The 24,820-nt window shown below is 46.7% G+C and overlaps 1 protein-coding gene across 2 annotated transcripts in view; it reads left to right on the top strand.

Moving 5' to 3' along the window:
* Positions 1-24,820, top strand: part of GLB1 (galactosidase beta 1) — an 81,006-nt gene that overhangs the window by 14,406 nt on the left and 41,780 nt on the right. For both annotated transcript variants that reach the window (XM_047741482.1, XM_047741484.1), the window contains exons 2-9: positions 5,690-5,859; positions 7,086-7,236; positions 7,789-7,849; positions 9,854-9,948; positions 15,949-16,129; positions 19,645-19,703; positions 20,416-20,537; positions 20,623-20,663. In XM_047741482.1, coding sequence (XP_047597438.1) covers positions 5,690-5,859; positions 7,086-7,236; positions 7,789-7,849; positions 9,854-9,948; positions 15,949-16,129; positions 19,645-19,703; positions 20,416-20,537; positions 20,623-20,663 — 880 coding nt within the window. The remainder of the gene's footprint in view (positions 1-5,689; positions 5,860-7,085; positions 7,237-7,788; positions 7,850-9,853; positions 9,949-15,948; positions 16,130-19,644; positions 19,704-20,415; positions 20,538-20,622; positions 20,664-24,820) is intronic.

The following is a 24,820-nucleotide window of genomic DNA, read 5'->3' as shown; positions in this document are numbered from 1 at the left end:
CTCTGCCTTCAGCTCAGGTCATGATCTCAGGGTCCTGGGGTCGAGCCCTGCATCAGGCTCTCTGCTCAGCGGGGAGCCTGCTTCCCTTCCTCTCTCTCTGCTTGCCTCTCTGCCTACTTGTGATCTCTGTCTGTCACATAAATAAATAAAATCTTTAAAAAAAAAAAGCCCTTCTCAGTCTTCTCTTTTTACTCTTGATGAATGGAAGATCTTTCTGCAAGGGCAAGAGCATCTCATCAGTCTCAGAAGCCGCATTATGCTCTATCATGCACGTATGCGTGTCTGCTTCCCATTCACAGTCAAGGCTCTTACCGTAGAAACCAGCATTTATTTCATCAGGACACTTTTTTTTTTTAAGATTTATTTGTTTGTTTGTTTGGAGAGAGCATTCGCCCGAGCACAGGTACAAGCAGGGGGAGGGGCAGAGAGAAAGGGAGAGAATCTTAAGCAGACACATTCTGGGCCTGGAGCCTGACCCAGGGCTTGATCTCATGATCCTGAAATCATGCCCGGAGCCGAAATGAAGTCTCTCGCTCAACCCACAGTGCCACCCAGGCGCCCTTCATCAGGGCACCTTTTTAATTTTGTTTGTATGTATTTTTCCAGTTTTACTGACAAATGACTCTCCTCACTGTATAAGTTCAAGGTGTACAGCATGATTTTATTTACATATACTGTGATCACCGCAGTAGCTAATGTCAGTCTTCTCATGTCGACACAATGGAAAGGAAAGAAAGAAAAATGGAAGAAAGGAAAAAGTTTTCTCCTTGCCATAGGATTTGTAGGATTTACCCTCCTTTTTTTTTAATCTAAGATTTTATTGGTTATGAAGCGTGCCTGGGTGGCTCAGTCAGTTAAGCAGCCTACTCTTGGTTTTGGCTCAGGTCATGATCTCAGGGTCCTGGGGTCGAGCCCCACATCAGGCGCCTTGCTCAGTGGAGAGCCTGCTTCTCCCTCTCCTCCTGCTCATGCACATGCTCACTCGCTTTCAAATAAATAAAGTATTTTAAAAAATTTATTTATTTTGGGGGGATAGGGAGAGGGAGAGGGAGAAGCAGATTCCGTGCTTAGTGCCAAGCCTTATGGAGCTCAATACCAGGACCCCAATATTGTGACCTGAGCCAAAATCAAGAGTTGGACATTCAACCAGCTGAGCCACCCAGGCACCCCTAGGATTTACCCTCTTAACAGCTTTCCTGTATATCACACAACAATGTCAACTATAGTCACCAATGTTGTACATTTTGTCTCTAGTGTTTATTTATCTTTTAGCTGGAAGTTTGTATCTTCTGAACTCCTTTCTCCAATCCCCCCCTTTTTAAAATTTTGTCAACATTTTATTAGGAAAATTGTCATACATAGAGTTGAAGGAACTTCATGCTTACCATCCAGATTCTACCATTAACATATTACTGTCGATCTATCCCTCCATCCATCCACCCATCAATCCATCTTATTTTTTAGATGCGTTCCAAAATAAGTTGCAGTGTACTTTCCACTCCAAGTGTGTCGTGTATCATTAATTAGAGGTGAATATTGTTTATAGCTATTTTTCTCCCTTTATGGTGAACTTTACAGACAATGAAATACACAAATCTAAGGGTACCCTTTGATGAGTATTGAGAAATGCACACCCTGTGTAATCTGAAATCCATATTCAGCTAGTTTACCGTTACCCCAGGAAGTTCCCTCATGTTCCTTACCAAGCAGTCCGTGCCTCCCCCTCCCAAAGGCAACAACTACCCCTGATTTTTTTTCCCAGCATAGATTAGATTTGCGTGTTCTAGAACTTCATATAAATGGGCTCATACAGTATGAACCTTTTGTGTAGGGCTCAAACTCAGCATGACAGTTTTGAGATTTATCCGTATTATTGGCTGTACCCGTCATTCTGCTTTATTGCTGAGAAGCATTCTATCGTATGAACACACCAAGCTGCGATCCTCCCTCCTGCTGATGGACATTTGCTTACTTCCGGTTTTAGGCAATTATGAATGAAGCTGCGTGAACATGTGTTACACGTCTTTTCATGAACGTATGCTTTTGTTTTTCTTAGAACCAAGAAAAAGCCTTTATTTTGAGGTGCGATTTGGTTTTTTAACAGTGTGGCAATTAAAACAAACACACAAATGAACAATGAGAATACCATGTGTCCATACCAGGTTCCACAGTGATCAGCTTGGCTCCGTGTGCCCTCTGCTCTTTAATTTGCTCTTTTTCTTTTTCATCTGTAGTAACCTCAGAGTTTGTGTCCTTCCACCCAGAAAAACTTCCGTATGTATGTCTAACTGATGAGAAGTTTTTCTTTTGTGTAATCAGCATGCTTTTGTTTTAGCCAACAGAATGAACAGTAATTCTATTAATTCCACCTCATGCCTGGTCTCTGTTCAGACTTTCCGTGTCTCAACATTGGATTTTTTTGCAGTTCATTAGAATCAGGATCCAAACCAGGTTCCCATGTTGCATTAGGTCATTATGCCTCTCAAATTCTCTTTTATTTTCTAACAATATTCTCTTTATTTTGTCTGATTTTAATGCCATCTGTCTATTGAAGCAACTCTATCATTGGACTTCTAGAGCATCCCACATTTTGCATTTGGCATATTTTACTTCCTTGAGCTATTGATAGACTGAGGTTCAGTTGAGGTTCAAGTTCAGTAACAAGGACTGCTTCTGCTTCTAGGTGGGGCTGTACTTCCTGTTGAATCACAGCATGAGGGACATAATGTCTGCTTGTTCCATTTTTAAGAGGCTGACATGAGCCAAGGAATCATGTACCTGTAACTCACAGGGGTTAATATCTGTGCTGTCTTTAATTTCCCCTTTAATTTCCTCTTTTAAGTCTCTCTCCTTTTTTAAGTGCCCCCAATTTTTCCACCTGAGACCAGCGGGAGCCTCTTCAGGTTAGCCCCCATGTCCTACATCTAACCACCACCCCTTGGTCCTGGGGGTTCCTCCTGTCCACTGCCCACCTCACTGCCGCCGCCACGGTCCATGACTCTGCTTCCTTTTTGCTGCTCCAGGAAAAGGCCAGAGTGTGCGACATTTGAAAACACACACTTTCATGTGACCTTCCGTGTAAGTTGCTCTCTACAGCTCTTGGCGTGAAGCCCAGGCCCATGAATGTGCATGTCAGGTGCGTTTAGTCTGGTCCCTGTCCGCCTTCAGTTCCCTGCTGTGCACTGTCTGTATTGAGGTTCTGGGGCCCCTTCTCAGCATCCCACACACTGTCTCCTCTGCCTGTGTCCTTCCCCTTGCCCACAACTTCCTTATCCTGGGGCTTAGCTCAAGCTGGTAGTTCCCAACGCTGTCTGCACATGACATCATCATCTGGGCAGTTTTAAGAAATGCCGATGCCTCCACCCAAGATCAATTAAAATCTGAATGTCTGGGGGTGAGTCCTCACTTTGCTATTTTTAAAAGTTTGCACAGCTGATTCTGATGCATGGCCAAGGTTGAGAAACAGAGTTCCTCCCTCTGAGAAATTTGTCCTCACGCCCCACTCCTGGGTTACATGCCATTTATTACCACTGCAGCATTCTACTCCAGCCCTGACCCCAGCTTTATTGAGGTATAATTGATACTAATACTGTGTCAGTTAAGGTGTGCAGCGTGAACAGTTTATCCTTTAGCATCTGGGCCTCACGATGTTGATACCTGGTCTAGAAAGAAGCTTCTTGTAGGTTGTGGCCCCGTCTGGGTGGCTCTTTCTGAGACTACTTATAAATGGACAGTAGGGAGATATTTGGGCTGCATTCTGGGGTTGTTTGAATGCAGGGATGGTGCTCTGCTGAGTGGGACAAAGGTGAGTCCATAGTCTGCTAAGATCACACCTTGGCAACCTCATGTGCTCCTCTGAGCCCTTTCCCCTAATAACAAGCAGGCTGCAAAGAGCCCCCTGCATTTCCCAGTGGCTTACCCCTTTCTACCTGTCTAAAGAATTTCCCTACCTCATGTGCCACCTCTGTACTCACAGAATGGTAGGAAACCCTTTTTTGGCACCTAACTACATACATGCTGTGAAAATGTTTTTAAAATCATCCATTAGGGCACCTGGTCTAAGAAGTAACTTATATTTTTCGTGAGTTTCTCCAGGAGTTTCTTACCTTTACTAGTACAAAGTGATAAGCGATTGACGCTCTGGCCCTTCTTTAGAAATTCTTCTTTTTTTTTTTTTTTTTTTTAAGTATTTATTTATTTATTTATTTATTTTCAGAGAAGAGACAAGAGAGGGGAGCGGCAGGGAGAGAGAGAAGCAGGTTCCCATGGAGCAGAGAGCCTGACAGGGGGCTCCATCCCAGAACCCTGGGATCATGACCTGAGCCGAAGGCAGATGCTTAACGACTGAGCCACCCAGGTGCCTGAGGAATGATTCTTAAATTACCTATTTATTTTTGGTTAGCTTTACTGAGATGAACTCACGTATAGTACAGCTTTCCATTTGCCTCTGAGCGATTTACTCCAAGTTGTTTAACTTTTCATCACAGTGCTTTAATTCCCTAGTTAGATTTCAGGCCGAATGTCTAGGACTTGGGGTCTTACAGTTGTTTCCAGATATGACTTCAAGGGAAGCCTTCAAAGCTGTCATGGACTGTGGTGCTGCTATGAAAAAAAGGTTTAAAAAAAAAAAAAAGCCTAAAGCTGCACAAGGAATCTTACCAACAATGAAGGAAAGCAATTAACTGGTTTCTTAGGGCCCTGGTCCTGTTGGCACCGGTGACCCCTCACTGCCTTTTCCCGTCCACCAGAGGGCAGTGTTCTATTCTACCTAACTGTTGGCTTCCCTTTTGCATCCTAGCATTTTAGCTTCTGAACCAGTCCCCAGTGTTTCTCGAAATTTAATTTGCCTAGATTTTTTGACTTTGCTAGACATACACCTTTCATTGCAACCCAGTGGAGACCTACATCAAGTGCAACTCTATATATGTATGTACAACAGAATCTTCATAAAATAATACTTGTCTTTACCAGGTGCTGTACACTGATATTTTCTGTTCTCTTTCATTTAAACAAGTGCCAATCAAAAAAAAGTTTTTTTTAAGTGTGAGTCGTCACCCAAATTAGGTTCATGATTCACAAATTGGATTGCAGCCCATAATTTGAAACAGACTGCCTTCAAGTTCACTTAGTGGACTTGAAGTGTTCACATCCTGCTTGTTTGTGGAAATGGAGATGTGGGTTTAGAGAGTGTGTTTGCCTCATCGCTGCAGGACTTGGAGCCCCAGCTGGGATGGCTGACTTCTCATCTCTTGCTCTCAGCCCAGTGACATGACTGTCACGGTCCATCCAGTGCTCCAGCCAGTCACAGCCACAGGGAAGGAGGGTGTCTATATATGTGTTCTGTTCCCAGCACACTGGGCTTTGCTATACCAAGAAGAGACTCACCTTCAGCAGGGTTTTCTCTTTGGTAATTTAATTTCTGTGTCTCAGCCGCTGATTGTCACGCTGGTGCTGGACAGGTAAACTCTTTGGAGTCCTGCCCGTGGGTCCTCCCTGATGGATTCTGTTGCCTGGGTGCATTAGCCACTGGTTTAGCAGTGCTCTGTTTTACAGCCCAGAACCTAGGCCTTAACTCCATCAGCAAATTCCGCAGATGAAAGAGGCAGGGGGCCGCTTGCCACGGTCAGAGTGTCTGCTTCCAAAATGCGGAAGGTGGAGGTTCTCACGTGATCCCCTCCTTGCTCTGTAGAATGCTTCCCAGAGGACGTTCAAGATCGACTACCATCACAACCGCTTCCTGAAGGATGGCCAGCCCTTCCGCTACATCTCGGGAAGCATTCACTACTCCCGCGTGCCCCGCTTCTACTGGAAGGACCGGCTGCTGAAGATGAAGATGGCTGGGCTGAACGCCATCCAAACGTAAGTAAGAGGGCACCGGGCTCTCCCCTGGGCCAAGACACCCACACCTGGACAGAGAGAGGTACAGCCCCCAGTGCAGCTAGTGGTTTCGTTCCTTGGAATGGGACATGGTGTAATCTGGTGTTCTGGGAGGGGCTTGGCATGAGCTCAACTAGCCCTTCTTCCGATAATTAACCACTTCTTCCGATCTTGAACTTTGCCACTGAAATCATAAAATGAACCTCAGCTCGTGAAGGCAAAGGGGAGTAGTAGTGATTGAGCATTTGTCGGGTGTAGGGCACTTTCCATGAAGGACTCCATTTCTTCAGTCCCATCTACAGCTGGTGAAACTGGGATTTACCCAAGTACATCTTTTTGGACAGCCATCTCCCTAGAATTTAGAGGTAACTGTGTTTGTAGGCAGCCACAGCTTCCCTGAGCTCTTGGGGGCATAGGCCACAGTAGGTAGATTGCTGAACCCAGTTTCCCTTTGTGGTTCTGCGGGGTAATTCTAGAGCCTCGAGTTACAGAATTACCCCAATAACTATCTCTCCTCATGTCTTCTGTTGTTGCATGGTGACTAACTGGGGGGAAATTTGGGGCAGCTGGCCACTCTGGTTTTCACACTACTGATAAGGATTGCAGATAGCCTCTTCAAGATAAGGGGTGAGAAAAATGCAGAGGCAGATCCCTGGGGCCGGGAACCTACCTGCAGTTTAACACTTAGCCCTGGGGGACTAAGGCCATGGGATTGTGGGAAAAGGCCAGGAGCCAGGGGTCATCCGAGAGACCTCTGTGATGGCATTTGTGGCCTGGGCTGAAGGCAGCCAGGGGAACTGGTGGAAGTTTTTGTCATGACTTCCTGTGTGCGTTCCTGACAAAATCTTTTGCAGGAGGATACAGGGTCAGAGGTTTGGGGTTTTTGTTGTTTTTTCTTAAAAAGCATTTTCTAGAAAATAAGTATACCTCTTACTATCTTAGCATGGATATTTTCATTTTCCCTTGGCCTTATACAGGCATAAGTAATTTTTATATAGTAGCAATTCACGTTCATGTGATTCTTTTTTTTTTTTTTTTTTAAGTCATTACACAGGAACGGGGCTTCCTTGTGGGTCATAAACTTAAACATGTCCTTGCCACTAAGTTTGGTTCCATTGGGGGGCTGCTGGAGGGAGCTTATACTGACGGTTCAGAAATGCCCGGATTTCTGAGCTGTTTCCAGGAAGGGGCTGTGCGTGTCTTGGCAGGTACGTGCCCTGGAACTTTCACGAGCCACAGCCAGGACAGTACGAGTTTTCCGGGGAACAGGATGTGGAATATTTTATTAAGCTGGCCCATGAGCTGGGACTGCTGGTCATCCTGAGGCCTGGACCCTACATCTGTGCAGAGTGGGATATGGTGAGTACAGCTGGGCTGGGTTCTGCCTGGCTGGCGTGCACGACCAGCTGGGCTGGCGGCTGGAGATCTGGGGGACAGTGAGTAAGAGCAGTTTCAATAAGTCTCTAATTCCAGGGTGCACTGAGCCTGTCCCTGTAGCCAGGACAGGTATGTCCTTTACCTTGGAGGTGCCTCAGCATAGAGGGGCCGATAAGGGTCAGAAGGCAGGCATCCCCCTCTTGGTGCTCACTCACATGGCTCAGTTTCCCCATTGTAAAAAAACGGGTGGTATGGGCTCTGTCTCCTGCCCAAGGTAGTCGCGAAGCCAAGTGGATAATCTATACAAAGGCTTTGATTCTCCAAACATGGCATGTGTGTAAAGCCATCTGACTTTCACTCTTGTATTTCTAATTTCCTTGAAAGTTACAAACGAGAAAGCCCAGTTAATACCCCTTCTTCATGAAACTTTTTTTTCTTCACTGTTAAAATAATTCCTATCCCCTCCCCCATCCCCAGACCTTATAATGGTTTTTCTCTTCCTCTTTTCTCCCCCACCCCCCACCCCCATCCTAGGGAGGATTACCTGCTTGGCTCTTATTAAAAGAATCTATTATTCTCCGTTCTTCAGACCCAGGTAAGTTGTTACAGATGTCTTGAGATTACTTATGATATCTTTGGACATTTTATATCCAAAGTGCCAGGTATTTGGAAGGTTGGGGTACTTCTGTCCCTCTGAAAGCTTACTGGAAGTGTGAGGGTTAATCACTGTCCACTGCAGGCATCGCATGTGTGGGAAATAGGGCTCACTTGAACTATCTGACCAGATCTTGCTGATAAACTGGTAGCTTTGAACTGGCATTGGGCCTGTTTGTGGTTTACCGACTCACTTCAATGCTTTCTCTGCCTACTTTCTCAATAAATTACATGGCCAGTGATAGCATCTAGCTAATCAAAATGGCAATTCATTTGTCTGCCTTTACAGAGTGATTTGTAAATGAAGTCTTTTGCTTATCTTTTTAAACAACTAGAAAATATTTTAGCTGTGAATAATCACCCTGATCAGTGACAAGCTCCCATTTGGCTGCATTTCTGTCTTCTTTTTTTTTTTTTTTTTAAGATTTTATTTATTTATTTGACAGACAGAGATCATAAGTAGGCAAAGAGGCAGGCAGAGAGAGAGGGAGAAGGAAGCAGGCTCCCTGCCAAGCAGAGATTCCAATGCGGGGCTCGATCCCAGGACCCTGGGATCATGACCTGAGCCGAAGGCAGACGCTTTAACCCGCTGAGCCACCCAGGCGCCCCTGCATTTCTGTCTTCTGAAGACTTCAGTTTTTCCTTGTGATGCTAGTGTTGGAGATGGTGATAAGAGCAGCTAACTTTGATTAAATTAAAATAAAATAAAATAAAAAGGAAAAACACCCAGTAGTGCACTTGCTGGGCCCTAAGGTAGCTCTATTTTCAACTTTTTGAGGAACCTCTGTACTGTTTTCCAGAGAGGCTACACCAGCTTGCATTCCCACCAACAGTGTAGGAGGGTTCCCCTTTCTCTGCATCCTCGACAACATCTGTTGTTTCCTGACTTGTTAATTTTAGTCATTCTGACTGCTGTGAGGTGGTATCTCACTGTGGTTTTGACCTGTATTTCCCTGATGCTAAGTGATGTTGAGCATTTTTTCATGTGTCTGTTTGCCATTTGGTTGTCTTCTTTGGTGAAATAGTGATCTGAAGGGGCACGTGCACCCCAATGTTGACAGCAACAATGTCCACAATAGCCAAACTGTGGAAAGAGCCCAGATGTCCATTGACAGATGAATGGATAAAGAAGATGTGGTTCATATCTAAATGGAATATTACTTAGCCATCAAAAAGAATGAAATCTTGCCATTTACAATGAGTTGGATGGAATAAGAGAGTATAAGTATAAGTGAACTAAGTCCATCAGAGGAAGACAAATGCCATATGATCTCACTCATATGTGGTATTTAAGAAACAAAACAGACGAGTATAGGGGAAGGGAAGGAAAAATGAAGACAAAAACAGGAGAGAGGCAAACCATAAGAGACTCTTAACTATAGGGAAGAAACCGAGGGTTGCTGGAGGGGAGGTGGGTGGGGGATGGGGTAACTGGGTGATGAGCATCAAGGACAGCATTTGATGGAATGAGGACTGGGTGTTCTGTGCAACTGATGAATCACTGAACTCTACCTCTGAAGCTGACAATACACTATATGTTACTATATAAATCGAATTCAAATTTATAAACTTGAAAATAATAAAATAAATAAAAAGGAAAAAACAACCTGCCCTACTCTGACAGAGAGAAAGACACACCATTCAGGCATTCTTTTCTTCATTCAACAAACATGGGTTGGATGCCCCCTGGGCTCCAGGCTTTGTGTGTAGTGGCGAGGACAGATACCATGCCTGTTGTTCCTTGTCCACTGAGAGCTCATTGAGGAGGTGGCTCCTTGCAGGAGAACTTCCGTGAGACTTCCAGAGCACACAGCCACCCCGTTTCACATCATCATTGAAACCAGCATATCCTGGTCTCAGCTGCCAGCTCCAGGGTAATGAGGCGGACTCGTGTCTGTTTGCAGGAATAGGTATGGAGCGGAGTTAAACCTGTCTTGTTTTCCAGACTACCTTGCAGCCGTGGACAAGTGGCTGGGAGTCCTCCTGCCCAAGATGAAGCCTCTCCTCTATCAGAATGGAGGGCCGATCATAACGGTGCAGGTAACCTCGGAGATGAGCAAGGGCGGGCTTTCATCCATCCACAGTATATGCAGAAGTGATGTGTCTCTGAGCCACACAGATCTGTTTCTTTGCGAGGCAGTGCCACAGCTGGTGATTTTATTGAAGTTGCATTGTGGGGAGGCATTATCATTTTAAATGCCTGCCATATACCAGGCTGACTGCCCTATAGATGCTGTTCAGTTATTCCAGCCACCGTCTCTTTTAGTAGAAGAACTTTAGAGAGGTTGAGGGACTTAGCCAAGGTCACCCAGCTGGCAGGTGGCTGAATCTGGATGGCAGCCTAGGTCCCTTGTTCCACTGATCCTGTGGCCTCTTTCTCTAGTGTCTCTGGCTGCAGGGATGCAGGACAGACTGAATGCTCTGGTGTCTGCCCTGGTTCAGCTCTCAGTTCATGCTGGCATGGGAAGAGGATGCGGTGAATTGGTGGGCCGTTCTTTTTTCCCTCCCACTTCCTGCCCTCACTCCCCTTCTTCCATCTCTTCTTTGCTCCGCAAAGACTGTGATATTATGGAGTAGATCATGTGCCAAGTATTTCCCTTGTGAAAAACTGGGGCCTTGACCTGCAACACTTTGTGATGTTTGCAGAATTCCTTAGGTTAAAACATTAAAGTGTGTCCATTGGTCATTTGCCAAGGAATAAATGTGATGCTGGCTGCATCCTGAAACAGTGGGGTGCAGCGTGGTGCTCCCTACCAAAGTGTGGCCAAGATTTCCTGCTTAGGGCCAATACCAGGGACAGTGGTAGGGACATGTACTGTGGGAAGGGAGCATGGCTGCTCTCTTGGCCTGCAGGTGGAGGTCGAATGAGGCAGTGAGAAGGTGGACCTGGCCAGAGGGACCGTGCCGACACTGCATGGTAAAGAGAGGCCAGGTTGCTGCTCCCAGAGGGATGACCAAGGAGCGCCGAATGCCCCCCACCTGTCTTGAGTCTGCACTGGTTAAGTGTACAGGAGCCCATTTTTCTGTATGAGGACTTCAAGGCTGCAACTTGAGTGTGTCTTTGCGTGGCTGGGTCTTCTTCCTTTCTCTTAATCTCAGGTTTTCTGTAGTCTTCCTCGTTTTCTCATCTCTGCTTCTTTCCAAGTCACTGAATTTTTGCTCACAACTTTTCTGTACCTTTTGGTTATCGAAATGCCACAAAAAGCATAATTGGATGTGAACGCTGCAGAGGAGAACGACGTTGGCTACACAGGGGGCATTGCTCGCAGCCTTGGACAGCGTGACCTTGACTTTGGGTCCTCCCCAGCCTCCTCCTTTGCCTGTCACACCTCCACCTGCTGGACTGCCACCTGGTCCGTTTGCCCCTTGACCACTAACTAAGGAGTCAGTGCGGGATTTATAGAAGAATATGAGAAAAACCCAAATTTTCACCTAAATGGCAGGAGCCAGAAGCAGAGCTCTTCGTATTTCAGGGAGATTTCCTTGAATTTTTTTCCCATGCCTTTAAAAAATTTCTTTTTACAGAGTCAGTTTAAACTGTGTGACTAGTTTCTTACCCGATTTTCCTTATTTTAGTCTTATTTCATAAGCATTTTTTTACATCATTAAAAATTCTTTGGTACGCCTGGGTGGCTCCATTGGTTGAGCGTCTGACTTTGGTTCAAGGTCATGATCCCAGGGTCCTGGGATCAAATCCCACGTCGGGCTCCCTGCTCAGCGGGGAGTCTGCTTCTCTCTCTCCTTCTCACCTTTCTCATGTTCTCTCTCTCTCCTCCTCTTTCTCTCACAAAAAAAAATCTAAAAAAAAAAATTCTTCCTACTGTACACCAAATTCATGGTGGCCTCTTGTCATTTGAGGGCAGTCCCAGTAGGCACTCTGTCTGGACGCCTGCCCAGTTGGCTTAGTTGGCGTCCACATGACTCAGAACCTCTGTTAGTGCCTCTGTTTGTGAGGTACTTGTGGCAGTCTGTCTGTGTTCATCCCTGACCACGGGCGTCTCCATTCTCTTCTGTTCCCCATGTATGTGACTGGCAGCTGTGAGGTCATGCCACAGGTCACTATTCCTCACATGCCCACCAACTGGCTCTAGAATGGAATAGAAAGCCAATGGGTCAGAAAATTGGCATTGCTTTGCAAAATTTTGGTACGCAAAAGTTTCTGTAAAAGCTGATTTCTGGGGACGCCTGGGTAGCTCAGTCAGTTAAGCATCTGCCTTCGGCTCAGGTCATGATCCAAGGGTCCTGGGATTGAGACCCACATTGGGCTCCCTGCCCAGTGGGACCCTGTTCCTTCCTTCCTCTCTCTGCTACTTCCCCCTGCTTGTGCTCTCGCTCTCTCGCTCTCTCTGTCAAATAAATAAATAAAATCTCATTAAAAAAAAAAAAAACAAGCTGATTTCCATCTTGTCTACATTCAGGCCATGGGGCAAAATGATGGCTTGACTCAGTTCACCGTGTTTGTGCTCTTTTCTGGGTGCCTGGAGAGTCCAAAGAGACCCCTGTTTGTCTGCAGGCAGGGCAAAAATGAGGCTCTTGTCTTGAGGTGCAGCGAGCCAGCCTGGTCCTTTATTCATCCTAACGACCCAGCCATGTAGCAAGTGTTCTGTTCTGGAGGGATTAGCTAGGCCAGTGCCATCTAAGCTGGTTGGCCTGTGAGGATGTTTATCGAAGTTTGTACCAAGACCACGCCTAAGGTAAGTAAAGCCGCTGATGCCTCTTAATAATACCCAAGGTGAAAATGATCGGAGTGGGGCCCTTTCATGCACAACTTCACTTCCTCTGGTGTACCAGGGTATTCGTCGCCCTGCTTCTACCTGATGTTGTGGAAGTTCTGTGACATTAAAGGTCCCCAGTGCCTTGTGGCTTCATTATTAAGGAGCTCACAGGATGAGCCCGTTACTCTTGATAGAACGAGGACCACTGTGGCCTGTTTTTGTAAACAAAGGTACGTTGGCACCCGGCCCCGCCCAGTTGTTCTTGTGTGGTCTGTGGCTGCTTTTGCACGTCAGTAGCAGAGTTCAGCGGTGCACAGAGACCTGTGGCCACAGACGCTAAAATACTTACCCTGTAGCCCTTGATTGAAAAGGTTGACTGACCCCTTGCTCTAAAAAAATCAAGCGTTCCTCTGAATCTTACCATGACTTGTCTGTGTTTCTTTCCTCTCACCTTCCCTGTCTGCATACCACCCCTGTCTCTCTCTGGTTGACTCTAATGTCGCATATGAGTGTCCTCTGAGGAGCTCTGGGAGCCCTGACTGGGTGCCAAGTATTCATGAGGTGACTTGGCTAATCCTCATGACGGTCCCACGAAGGGGACTCGTTGGCCTCTCACCGATGACGCTGTTTCACAGGCAGAGCCCCGTGGGCAAGAGATGGCACAGCTGACACTTGGACGTGACAGCTGGGCCTCCAACGCCCATGCCCACAGCTCTGAGCTGCCTTGCAAACATGGACCTTTTTTTCTAATAATCTAGCCAAACTGTATTCATGCATTTCTTATAAGCCTGTTTATTTTAACGTACACTCCTGATAATAGTCATCATGATCCTGCGTAGTCAAAGCTTGAAAAAATAAGTGACCTTAGGGGCACCTGGGTGGCTCAGTGGGTTAAACCTCTGCCTTTAGCTCAGGTCATGATCTCAGGGTCCTAGGATCGAGCCCCACATCGAGCCTGCTTCCTCCTCTATCTCTCTCTGCCTGCCTCTCTGCCTACTTGTGATCTCTACCTGTCAAATAAATAAATAAAAAATCTTAAAAAAAAAAAGTGACCTTAAATGAGCTTTGGGCTGGGCTGCGGTGTTGGGCAGAGAGGAAGACGAAACGCAAAGGCTCTGGCCCACTTAGTTGCTCGAGCTGACCCTGGAGCTAGCTCTGAACTTGTGGATGACCAGAGGACAAAGGAACACATACCCATTTAAATAGATGGTGTTAAAAGAGGGGAGAAAAAGAAAATGAGGAAAGTATCTTGCCAGTATTTGCAAAGCTTTTCTTCAGGTGGCTCTCAATTATCTCCAAAGGCACACCTGTAGGATCAATCAAAGTGTCAGGAGCCCCAAGGAGGGGTTTCATGCTCTGTGTGAGGAGCAAAGTCCTCATTTTCCAGGGTGGCTTCAGGACCAGTGAAGCTCTTGGCGCTGGGCATACTCACTACAGTCTGAATCTGCAACATGAAAGTGTTATCAGAGGGATCCCCTCTGTCTGGGGAGAGAGTCATTCATTGAACTGTTCGGGAAGCAGCCCTGTGCAGAGAAGGGTGGTGGCATTCAGTTCATCTCCGTCCTTCACGGTCCTGTGCCTCCTCCCTGACTGTCCACAGGCCATACAAAGCTACATCTAGCAGACAGGGAGTATTCACTACCTGTCTTCTTCCGGAAACAGTGCCTCTGCCCCTACAGCTGCCCTGGGCGGCACCTGTGGGGAAGCTTCCTTACTGGTCTCTCCCAGCTACCTCTCTTGTAGGGGTTCCCAGTTTCTTGTGTTTGTGTTTAATGACTCTGGATCCCCAGGATCACAATTTATTTTGTCTTAAGTGCAGGTTGAAATTGGATGGCCAGGTATTTTTCTCATTTTTGTAAAATTGTGAACTCGGACACCAGTGTGTGGTGTAATAAAGTATTAGGATGGGAACCACCACCCAGTATGGGAACTAGCATGTGGCCAGCACCCGAGAAGTTTCCCTGGTGTCTTTTCCATGGCCGTTCGTTTCTTGGTGTTTCTATTTTTAACACCTGCGTATATACCCAGAGTTACAGTTTGGTTGGGACTGTTTGAAGTTTCGGTGGGGGACATGCCATCTGTATTGCTTCCCTCAATCAGCATTGCAGCTCTAAGACTCTTTCGTGTATTGGGTGGAGCTGAAGGCCGTTCATTTTATTGCTTTACAGCAATGTTTCTTCACCTTGTTTTCACTGTGGCCCCTAAAGAGTCTCTTTAGACACTTTTGTCTAATTGCCCCCCCACGAAATTGTAATGCTTTCCATCTACTGTATAAGCGTATGTATATCTGTGCTTTACAGATAAAAAAGAGTAAGGTGTTCTTTTCTCCTATAAGAATCCACTTTCACCTCTTTCGGGGCGCTGTCCACCCCCATCGAGAACTTGAGAAAGTGAAAATGCGTGGCGTGGGGCAGAGTCTCCCGCCCTCAGCACTGTTGTCCTCCTGCGCCTGATAATCCTTTGTTGTGGAGGCTGGCAGGCGGGAAGTTTGGGGGCCTCCCTTGGCCTCTACCCACTGAGGAAGCCAGCCGCGCACTCTCTCACCCCCTGCCCCTTGTGACAACCCAAAAGAGCTGCAGACATTGTCATATATTCCCTGCGGGGGCAGGGGGAATAACTCCTGGTGGAAAAACACGGATGCTACTGAACACAGACTGAACACAGACTGAGCATTTGTGATGGAGTACGAAAAGGAGGACTGCCTGAGTGTTTGGCAGTAGATCAGGGAAATGATGGTACATCCTTATCCAGCATTTGCCCTCGTGACTGACATGGACATTTTGCATAGTGTGTTACAGTGTGGAGCTAAGGTTACAAGTGGTGCAAGTAATAGGATACCAGTTCTGAGAACAGAGAACACTGACTGTATCGTGTATATTTAGGGTGCGTGTACGTGTGTCAATCTGGAAGACTAAGTCGGAATGCTTGTAGCACTTATCTCTAGCTAAAGGAATTAACACATGATTTTTCTCTTTTCTTTGCATTTCCCCCCATTTTCTAATATTCTTCCATGGGGAGATCTTATTTGTGTAACATTTAAAGTATCTGTTATTTGGTATAGGCTAGAACGTCACTCCAATCCGAAACCGACCTGGTGTTTTTTGTTGTTCTTTCTTTGGTGAAGTGGGAAGTAGTAGAAGTTAAGTTTTTATGCTGAGCTGCTCTTTGGAAAATGAGCTCGGAGGATCGAGATCAGGAAGTAGTTTTGGCAATCCTTGGGCCTTGTCACCTCACAGATGCCCAGGTGCCATCTGCAAACCAAAGCTGGCGCTGGAATGAGCATATTGGGCTCTCCTGATTCCCCCGCCTCTTCTGTGACTTGTAGGTTGAAAACGAATACGGCAGCTACTTCACCTGTGATTACGACTACCTGCGCTTCCTGCAGAAGCTCTTCCACTACCACCTGGGCAAGGACGTGCTCCTGTTTACCACGGATGGGGCACTTGAGCCGTTCCTGCAGTGCGGGGCCCTGCAGGGGCTCTATGCCACAGTGGACTTCGGACCAGGTCAGTGTTTGTAGTCACAGTCAAATCCAGCTCAGGCCGTGCAGGCTGGGCAGTGAAACCCACCAGTCGCTCAGGGCAGCTGTGTTTTAAGTGGGTACATTGAATGAGATCTCAGATTTTCCGTTACTAAGGAACAGGTGAAATGGAAGAATGAATAAAGCAGCCTCCAGTGTACAGGTGATTTCATTTAAGCTGATTGGCCCTTTAGGGGCAAGACCTGTGTTTTTAGCACTGGTGAGCACACCTGGAGCCCAGAGCCCAGAGCTCTGTTGTCTTAGGGACTGCTGCCAGGAGCTCTGCCCCGAAGCAGTCACCTTTCAGGGCTGTCCCTTCGGGCCTGTGCGCCCGGAGTGCTGGGAACTTCCCTGCCCTCCTGTTCTGAACTCAGCGCTGTGGACAGTGAGGGCCCACAGGTGGTCCGTAGATGCCTCACAGATCGTCTCCCCTGGCTCGGGAGGCTCTGGGGGCGGCCAGCATGGCTGGTGGGGGGCTCCTAGCTGTCGTAAATGTTAAGAGAGCAGCTTTCATGAAGGACCTGCCACCGACAAGGTAGCGTATATTCCTGAAAAGGCTCCCAGATTGGACTTGCTTGCTTTTACCTTTCTATGCTGTGAAGGACGTTATTGGGACAATCTAATTTTTTTGAATCAATTCTGTAGATTAGATAATAGGATTGTCTCCATGTTAATTTCCTGTTTTTTTTAATAATTTTATTGTGTTTATGTAAAGGATGCTCTTGCTCTTAGGGAACGTACACTGAAATATTTAGGGGTAAAGGGCCCTCCTGTGTGCAACTTACTGACAAATGGCTCAGAAAAAAATAAGTGTGTTGAGAGAGAGAGACACACATTGGTAAAGCAAGCGTGACAAAATATTAACAATTGGGGAATCTTGGTTCTTTGGGATTATGAGTTCTTTATTCTCACAATTCTTCTTTAAGTTTGAGATGATTTCAAAATAAGTGTTAACTCCCTTCCCGTCTCCCCTAAAAAAAAAAAGGCCTGCTCTTCAAGTACAATGAAGACCCCACTGCCTTGCTGGCTGAGAAGTACGACAGCCCACTCACATTCCACATGCAGTGCTGGCTCTCTTTCAAGACAGGTGTACAGAAGACTGAAGTTGAACTTTGATTTTTAATTTTTTTAAAATTTTTATTTATTGTTTTTAAATTTCTTTTCAGTGTAACAGAATTCATTGTTTATGCACCACACCCAGTGCTCCATGCAATACATGCCCTCCACGGACGCCTGGGTGGCTCTGTTAAGCCGCTGCCTTGGGCTCAGGTCATGATTCTGGGATCGAGTCCCGCATGGGGCTCCTTGCTTGGCGGGGAGCCTGCTTCTCCCTCTGCCTCTGCCTGCTTGTGCTCACTCTCATTCTCTCTCTCTCTCTCTGACAAATAAATAAATAATAAATAAAATCTTTAAAAAAAAAAATACATGCCCTCCATAATACCCACCACCAGGCTCCCACAACTTCCCACCCCCCACCCCTCCAAAACCCTCAGATACTTCTCAGAGTCCATAGTCTCTCATGGTTCATCTCCCCCTTCAATTTCCCCCAACTCCCTTCTCCTCTCCATCTCTCCATGTCCTCCATGTTATTCCTTATGCTCCACAAGTAAGTGAAACGATATGATAATTGACTCTCTCTTGACTTACTGACTTATAATTGACTTATTTCTCTCAGCATAATCTCTTCCAGTCCCGTCCATGTTGCTACAAAAGTTGGGTATTCATCCTTCCTGTTGGAGGCATAATACTCCATAGTGTATATGGACCACATCTTCCTTATCCATTCGTCCGTTGAAGGGCATCTTGGCTCTTTCCACAGTTTGGCGACCGTGGCCATTGCTGCTATGAACATTGGGGTAGAGATGGCCCTTCTTTTCACTGCATCTGTATCTTTGGGGTAAATACCCAGTAGTGCAATTGCAGGGTCATAGGGAAGCTCTATTTTTCATTTCTTAAGGAATCTCCAAACTGTTTTCCAAAGTGGCTGCACCAACTTGCATTCCTACCAACAGTAGTTTTAAAGGCATTCCTCTACGTTAGCAAAAAAGAAAAGGACGACTAGCTTTAAGTGAATCTAGTGTTTCTAGACACAGGATGTGTGGCAGCGGGCATTTGATGATGGCCTGCTGGTTTCCTCCCACTTTGGCACTTTTCCCACCACAGTGATGAAGAAGTGCAGTATCTTTCTGTTGGGAGAAACAATGGGAAGGTTATTCTGGGTTTGTTCGAAACATTACCTGTGTGGGGTGATGGTACAGTGGCTGTGGCTCTGGGATGAAGGACGGCCCCCTGGAGGGCCCGTGGACTTGGGGCAGGTGAGGCTTATGGGGGCCTCATTCATGTGTGTGGGACGGGGGCAGTGCCGGGGTCAGGTCACAGGAGGAAGTACATGGGAACAGAACGGAGAGATCCGGATGCCGCCCGACACTTAATAGTGGGACATTCACAGCCATAAAGTAAAGAGGATTCTACTCTGGATGGGCACGTTCTCTCCTGAAACCTGGCCTTACAGAAAGCAAGAGGTTATTGGGAGGTCTTGGCTGCTGTAGTCTCCACTCTGGGTACTTGCTGTGGGAAGTGGATTGTGAAGTCTGGGGCCAGGGTGTCCACGGCTTTGGCTAGAGAGACACCCTTTGTGGTTGCTCGGTCATTGGAGAAGGGCAGCCTGCCCCTCTGTGGGGAGAGCTTCATTCCCTTTAGAGGGGGAGGGACAAAGAAGACCCCAGGGGCAAGCTCACATGCAGGCATCTTAATGGTATATTTTAGAAGGAAAACTTAGGAGCACGTAGCCTGGGATGTCTGATGACGTACAAATTCAAAATCAGCGTATATGCCATGATTCAGGCAGAAAGACCATATCCATCCCTTTGATTTGTTGATTACTGGGCAGATACCCATGGTACTATTATGTGTGTGATGCTGTAGAGGTTGCAAGGAAGTAACTTCAAAGCAAGCCCATCGGGGCATCTGGATGGCTCAGTGGGTTAAGCCTCTGCCTTCGGCTCAGATCGTGATCTCAGGGTCCTGGGTTCAAGCCCCACATCAGGCTCTCTGCTCAGCAGGAGTCTGCTTCTCCCTCTCCCTCTACCTCTCCCCCTGCCTTTGCTCGCTCTCTCAAATGAATGAATAAAATCTTTAAACAAAACAAAGCAAGCACATCCTATAGGGAGCATCTAGGTCAGATGTCTATTTGAAGAGAGAACACAAAACACGTATCCAGGCCTTGGGGAAACTCAGACAAGCCTATGACATGATCTCCTGAGGCGGTGCAGTCAGGAGAGGCCAAGGGGACCTCTCAGAGAGGAAGCAGCATTCCATGGTCCCCACATGTCTGGTGGGTGCATGGTCCGAGGCCAGCCTACAGCTGGCTGGGAGGTGTTCTAGGCCCACAGTGTGTGGTGAAGGGCGAGGCCTCAGGCTGAAGGTCTGTGAAGGGCTATATTTATCTAACTTCTTATCATTCCAATGACTGACCTTTCTTCTCTCTCTCATAATTTTCAGGTGCCAACATCACTGCTGCTTTCGAAATCCAGAGAAAGAGTGAGCCCAAAGGACCATTGGTAAGAATTGGAGGTGAGGTGTGGGTTGAGGTGAGGTGGCTTGCTACTAACTAGGGGGGTGAGTCCTTGCTTTCTCTGGCCGTGGGGTCAGGCTGCCCCACCTGTGCACAGAGCCTCTGCTGCTCAGTGAGCCATGGAGAACCTGCATTCACAAACTTGGGGCATGGTGGGGGGGATTTCCTGTCAGACCCCGAGACAAGAAGGCCCCAGAAGACATCCAGACTTCTTTCTCCTTCTTGAGACAAAGGGCGTGGCAGGGTAATTGCTCAAGAGAAACATGAAGTGAGTGGGGCCCACCTGGCAGAATACTTGGATGAGTTCCCCTCACCTTAAGTCAACCTGGGACTTAAAAATCCGGACTGACATAAAAGGTGAACTTAGATTGGATAATTTTATTAAAATATTTTGCCACCCAATTCTTTTGCCCAACAAACTTTCCTGCCTCATTTAAACTCAAGGTTGGCTGACAAAATTTTGTTGCAGGACAACTTTTCAGGAATATCTGTATTGTCGGCACCTAAAAACTGTTATTTGGGCAGTGCTGTCATTGGAGCCCCCCACCCCTGGTCTCCCAGCTCTGGGCTAAGCAGGACCTGTAACACGGTTCTCCACCTGTCCTTTGGTGGAGTAGAGAGGGTGAAGGGTACTGGGAGGTGCCAGGCTCCAAAGGTCCTAAGTCCATCCTAAGCTCCATGTCCTCTTGTCCTTCTAGGTGAATTCTGAATTCTATACCGGCTGGTTAGACCACTGGGGCCAACCTCACTCAACAGTGAAGACTGAAGTGGTGGCTTCCTCCCTCCATGATATACTTGCCCGTGGGGCGAATGTGAACCTGTGAGTGTCCATTTCTGGAGGGCAGGGCCCCCTCCACAGCTATGGGCTCACAGTGAAGTATGTCTATTCTCTTGTTTCCTTGTAGGTACATGTTTATAGGTGGGACCAATTTTGCCTATTGGAATGGTAAGAACAATCCTACAGGTTGTGGAAGCTTATGCTAGAAGGTTTCTGGTGCTTGATTTGGGGGTAGGGAGTACCTACAGACAATTTTTATTTTCTATTTTTGTTCATTCCCAAATTTCCTGATATTATAAAAACTGCCTATATAATTTTTAAAATCATTAAAAAAATTTTTAAGGAACATGTGCACTTAGAAACCTTACTGTTTTATTTTTTTCTAATTTTTTAAAGTTTACTTTTTTTTTTTTTTTTTTAAGTAATCTTGACACCTAGTGTGGGGCTCAAACTCATCAACCTTGAGATCAAGAGTCATGTGCTCTTCCAACTGAGCCAGCCAGGTGCCCCAGCAACCTTATTGTTTTAAAACAAGTAGCTGGGCAATAGCTTACTTGCCCATGTATTCTGCTATGATCTTTTTCTTCTTCTTCTTTTTTTTAATGTTTTGTTGACAGAGAATTCACACACCATAAAAATCACAATTTTAAAGCGTACTGTTTAGTGGTATTTAGTATATCACAAAGCTCTGCAACCATTACCACCATCCAATTCCAGAATGTTTTCACTACCCTAAAAAGAAACCCCTTACCCGAGAAACTCCCTACTCTCCCTCATCCCAGTTCTTAGCAACCACTCATCTGTACTGTCTGTCTTTATGGATTTGCCTATTCTGGACATTTCTCATAAAGAGAATTATACAATATGTGATATTTTGTATCTGGCTTCTTTCATTTAGCGTAATCTTTTCCAGGGCCATCGGTTTTGTAACATAGGTCAGCACTTTATTTTTTTTACTGACAAATAATATTCTTTTGTATCAATACACAGTGTTTTGTGTATCCATTTGTCAGTTGATGGGTATTTGAGTTGTTTTCACTTTTTGACCATTATAAATAATGTTGCTATGAATGCTAACACGGAAGTATTTGTTTGAGTCCTCATTTGAGTTCTTTTGGGTGTATATCTCAGTGCAATTGCTGGGTCATGTGGTATAACTAACTCTGTGCTTAGTGTTTGAGGAACTGCTATGGTGTTTTCCAAAATGACTGTACCATACCATTTTTAATTCCTATATGGTCTCTTTTTATTTATTTTTATGTTTAACATTATTATTATTATTTTTAAAGATTTTATTTATTTATTTGACAGAGAGAGATCACAAGTAGACAAAGAGACAGGCGGAGAGGGAGAGAGGGAAGCAGGCTCCCCGCTGAGCAAAGAGCCCGATGCGGGACTCGATCCCAGGACCCTGGGATCATGACCTGAGCCGAAGGTAGACGCTTAACGGCTGAGGCGCCCTCTTTTTATTTTTTTTAGTAGGAAAAATTATGACAAAATTCTCTTCATTGCCCTTGACTTTTGCAGACAAACCATGTTAGTCTTCTCCCTCCGGCTCATTGCTCACCCCTCCACACCTGCATTTTTCTCTCTGAATCATTGAAGATGCCCCTCCGTGCTGAGTTTTGGAAGCTTCATTTGGGCCTGAGTCTCCGAGGACCCGTAATTGGGTGGTACAGCTCCTGTGAACTGCTCTCTTTCGTGCAGGGTGGGATGGGCTAGGAGAAGACTTCGCTTGCAGGTGTTCCTGATGTTACTACTATTACCAGAGCCAAGAAATGGAGATTCTGCAAAACTCAAATGTCACTTCTTCAAAGATCAGAGTATGCCAGGCTTGCTCATTGAAGTCTTAGATCATGTCTGTGTGTTCATGTTCTTCTTAGAAACAGTTAAGACTTTGTGATACCTTTTTCATTCAGTAGGTAAGGATTCCACCTACCTTCCATTCATGGAGTTGTGCCAAGCATCCAGTCCAGGAATAAGGACTGATATTTTTGGGAATCTTTACAGTCCATGGTACTATTTTTTTTTAAATTTTGTATTATTTTACTTAAAATGATATATTCTTCTTTTTTAAAAAGTAAGATAAGAACAACCACTCAGAAAATGGAAGTTGTCCTTCCAGAAAAAGTCTGTTGCATTGCTCCCAACCCTGCCAGAAACCATTAAAGTCTCTTTTCTGCCTCTGTTTTTCCCATTTAGGCTTCATAGCAGTCTCATCTGTGCCAGAGATTATGGACCCATTTTACAGATTAGAAAAGCAGGGTACCCAAAAAAAGTCCACATGTTTCCCCTTTGGCTGGCAGGGGCTAGGGCTGGCCTCAGACCTGGGCCTTGAAAGCTGGTCATGGGCCTCGTATCACCTCCTGCATCCTGAAACCCCACCAGCCCCACCTGTGTTTGTGGGCCTCTCTCACCTGCCTCAGTGCTTGGCCTCTTTGGGGACACGGAGGAGGGCCAGTCTGTGCTTCTTAGCAGCTGCTCTTCAGGCCAGATCCCCACAGAGAGCAATGAGAGCAAAACCCCTGTCGGGGAGCTCCCTGCCCATTCTGCCCACAGTAGATACACCTGCTCATGCAGGCACATGCACCACACTCTGCCTGTGTGCATCCCCATCTGTGAGTTACATCGTTCAATTCAACTTGGTAACCACTGATTGAGCTCAGGGCAAGTCAATGAGGCCACACCCACCTCCAATGTTCAGGAAGCTAGTGTGGTGCCATGAATATGTGCATAGGAACTGGGGGCCCGGGGCGGGGGGGCGGGGGGGGCAAGGTGACTGCCACATTAGAGCTAGAGGAGGGGCCACCAAAGGGGTGAGCTCCTTGCAACAAGGGATGTGGTTTTATTTTCCTTTGCATCTCACAGCAAAGGATGTGCTTTAATGTATGTATCCCCACAGGCCGGTGGGCCTGTTGGCAGGCCGCTGCCTCTGATAATACAAAAGATGGGAAAGGTCATAGAACTGGGTCAGTTCAGTTGCCTGAGTGGTCCAGGTCCTCAAGAAGGGTGGATTTTGCACAAAGAACTGATGAAACCATGAGCTGATCGTCAGCCTAGCTCATCTGTCAGCTTCCCCACCAGTAGGCTCACCCAAGGCAGCTCCATCATTTGTGGGCTGGAGGATTGGTCAAAGGAACTTACTACTAAATCATAGGTGAATGATCAGATTTTGTGCGTCATTTGCTTAAAAATTAGCTTGGCTCTAAGATGATCCGAAAGCCGCTTTATTCTCATACCCTTGTGTTGTCAAACGCTCTCTGGAGTAGAAGAGAAAGGGCTGGCCCAGAGCCTTGGTGGTCCGCGGAGGGCAGCATCAGCATCACCTGGGAGTCTCTTAGGAATGCAGAGTCCCAGGTCCCACCACAGACTTACCAACTCAGAATCTCAGGTGGGGTGGGGCTCAGGAATCTGGACGAGCTCTCTGTGTGGCATGGGTGAGTTTTCTAATAGGAGCAGAGGATCACTGCCCACTGTTGGACCCAATCTCCTACCTGTGAACATCTGTGACAAGGGGAGGAGCGTCTGCTCGAGGCTCTGCTGCTGGAACGATAATTGCCAAGCCATCTACTTTTCTTGTCTTTTTCGGCATTAGTTCTCAGGCTCTGTTGTGGGTTTCATCTCCTGGGAGACAGACTGAGGGTGCCCAGCGGGAGGTTTATTGGGGCGCATTCCCAGGAGCAGCACCTTTCGAGAGTGTGGGTGGCAGACGTGGGCAAAGGAAGATGTTGAGCAATGAGACAGCTCTGAAGGTGGCTCAGCTGGTTCTAGAGGGAGCTCTGCAGCTTGGACAGACAGGACCTAGGTTTTGCAGCACCCCCTTGGTCAGTCATTGGGTATGGGCTCTCCCCGGAGGGCCATAACCTAGGCAAGGCCTATGAGCAGAGGGACACATCTGAGAGCCAGCAGCAGCTAACCCTCCCAGCAGCTGGGACCGTGAGGGCTTGACTTGCTCCTGAAGGGGACATGAGAGGACACCGCAGCACCTCTGACTGCAGTTACAAAACACCTCTGACGTTACAAAGACCTTAGGGTTCCATTTGAATCTGGGGACCGATGTGTGTCTCAGTCATCTCCTACTTTGTGTGTTCTGATAACCCCTCGGTTGTGTTCAGCTAATCCTTGGTCTGAGGGCATGGAAAAGATCTCAGACTTTGGGGTTATCAGTGAGAGGTATGGGTCATGCCAGAAGCCCTGCCACTCCTGGTTGTGAGACATGGAGCTGGGTTCAGGGAGACCTTCAGCTTCCCTGCTGGTTCAAGGGTGGTGACACCCGCTGGGATCTCTGCTAACAGCTCTGGCTGAGAGAACGGGTGGAGACAGGG

Source organism: Lutra lutra, chromosome 1 (genome assembly GCF_902655055.1).
Source record: "Lutra lutra chromosome 1, mLutLut1.2, whole genome shotgun sequence".
In the NCBI taxonomy this organism is placed as follows: domain Eukaryota; kingdom Metazoa; phylum Chordata; class Mammalia; order Carnivora; family Mustelidae; genus Lutra; species Lutra lutra.
The sequence above is the reverse complement of the archived record's forward strand: the minus strand, read 5'-3'. Positions and strand labels throughout refer to the sequence as shown.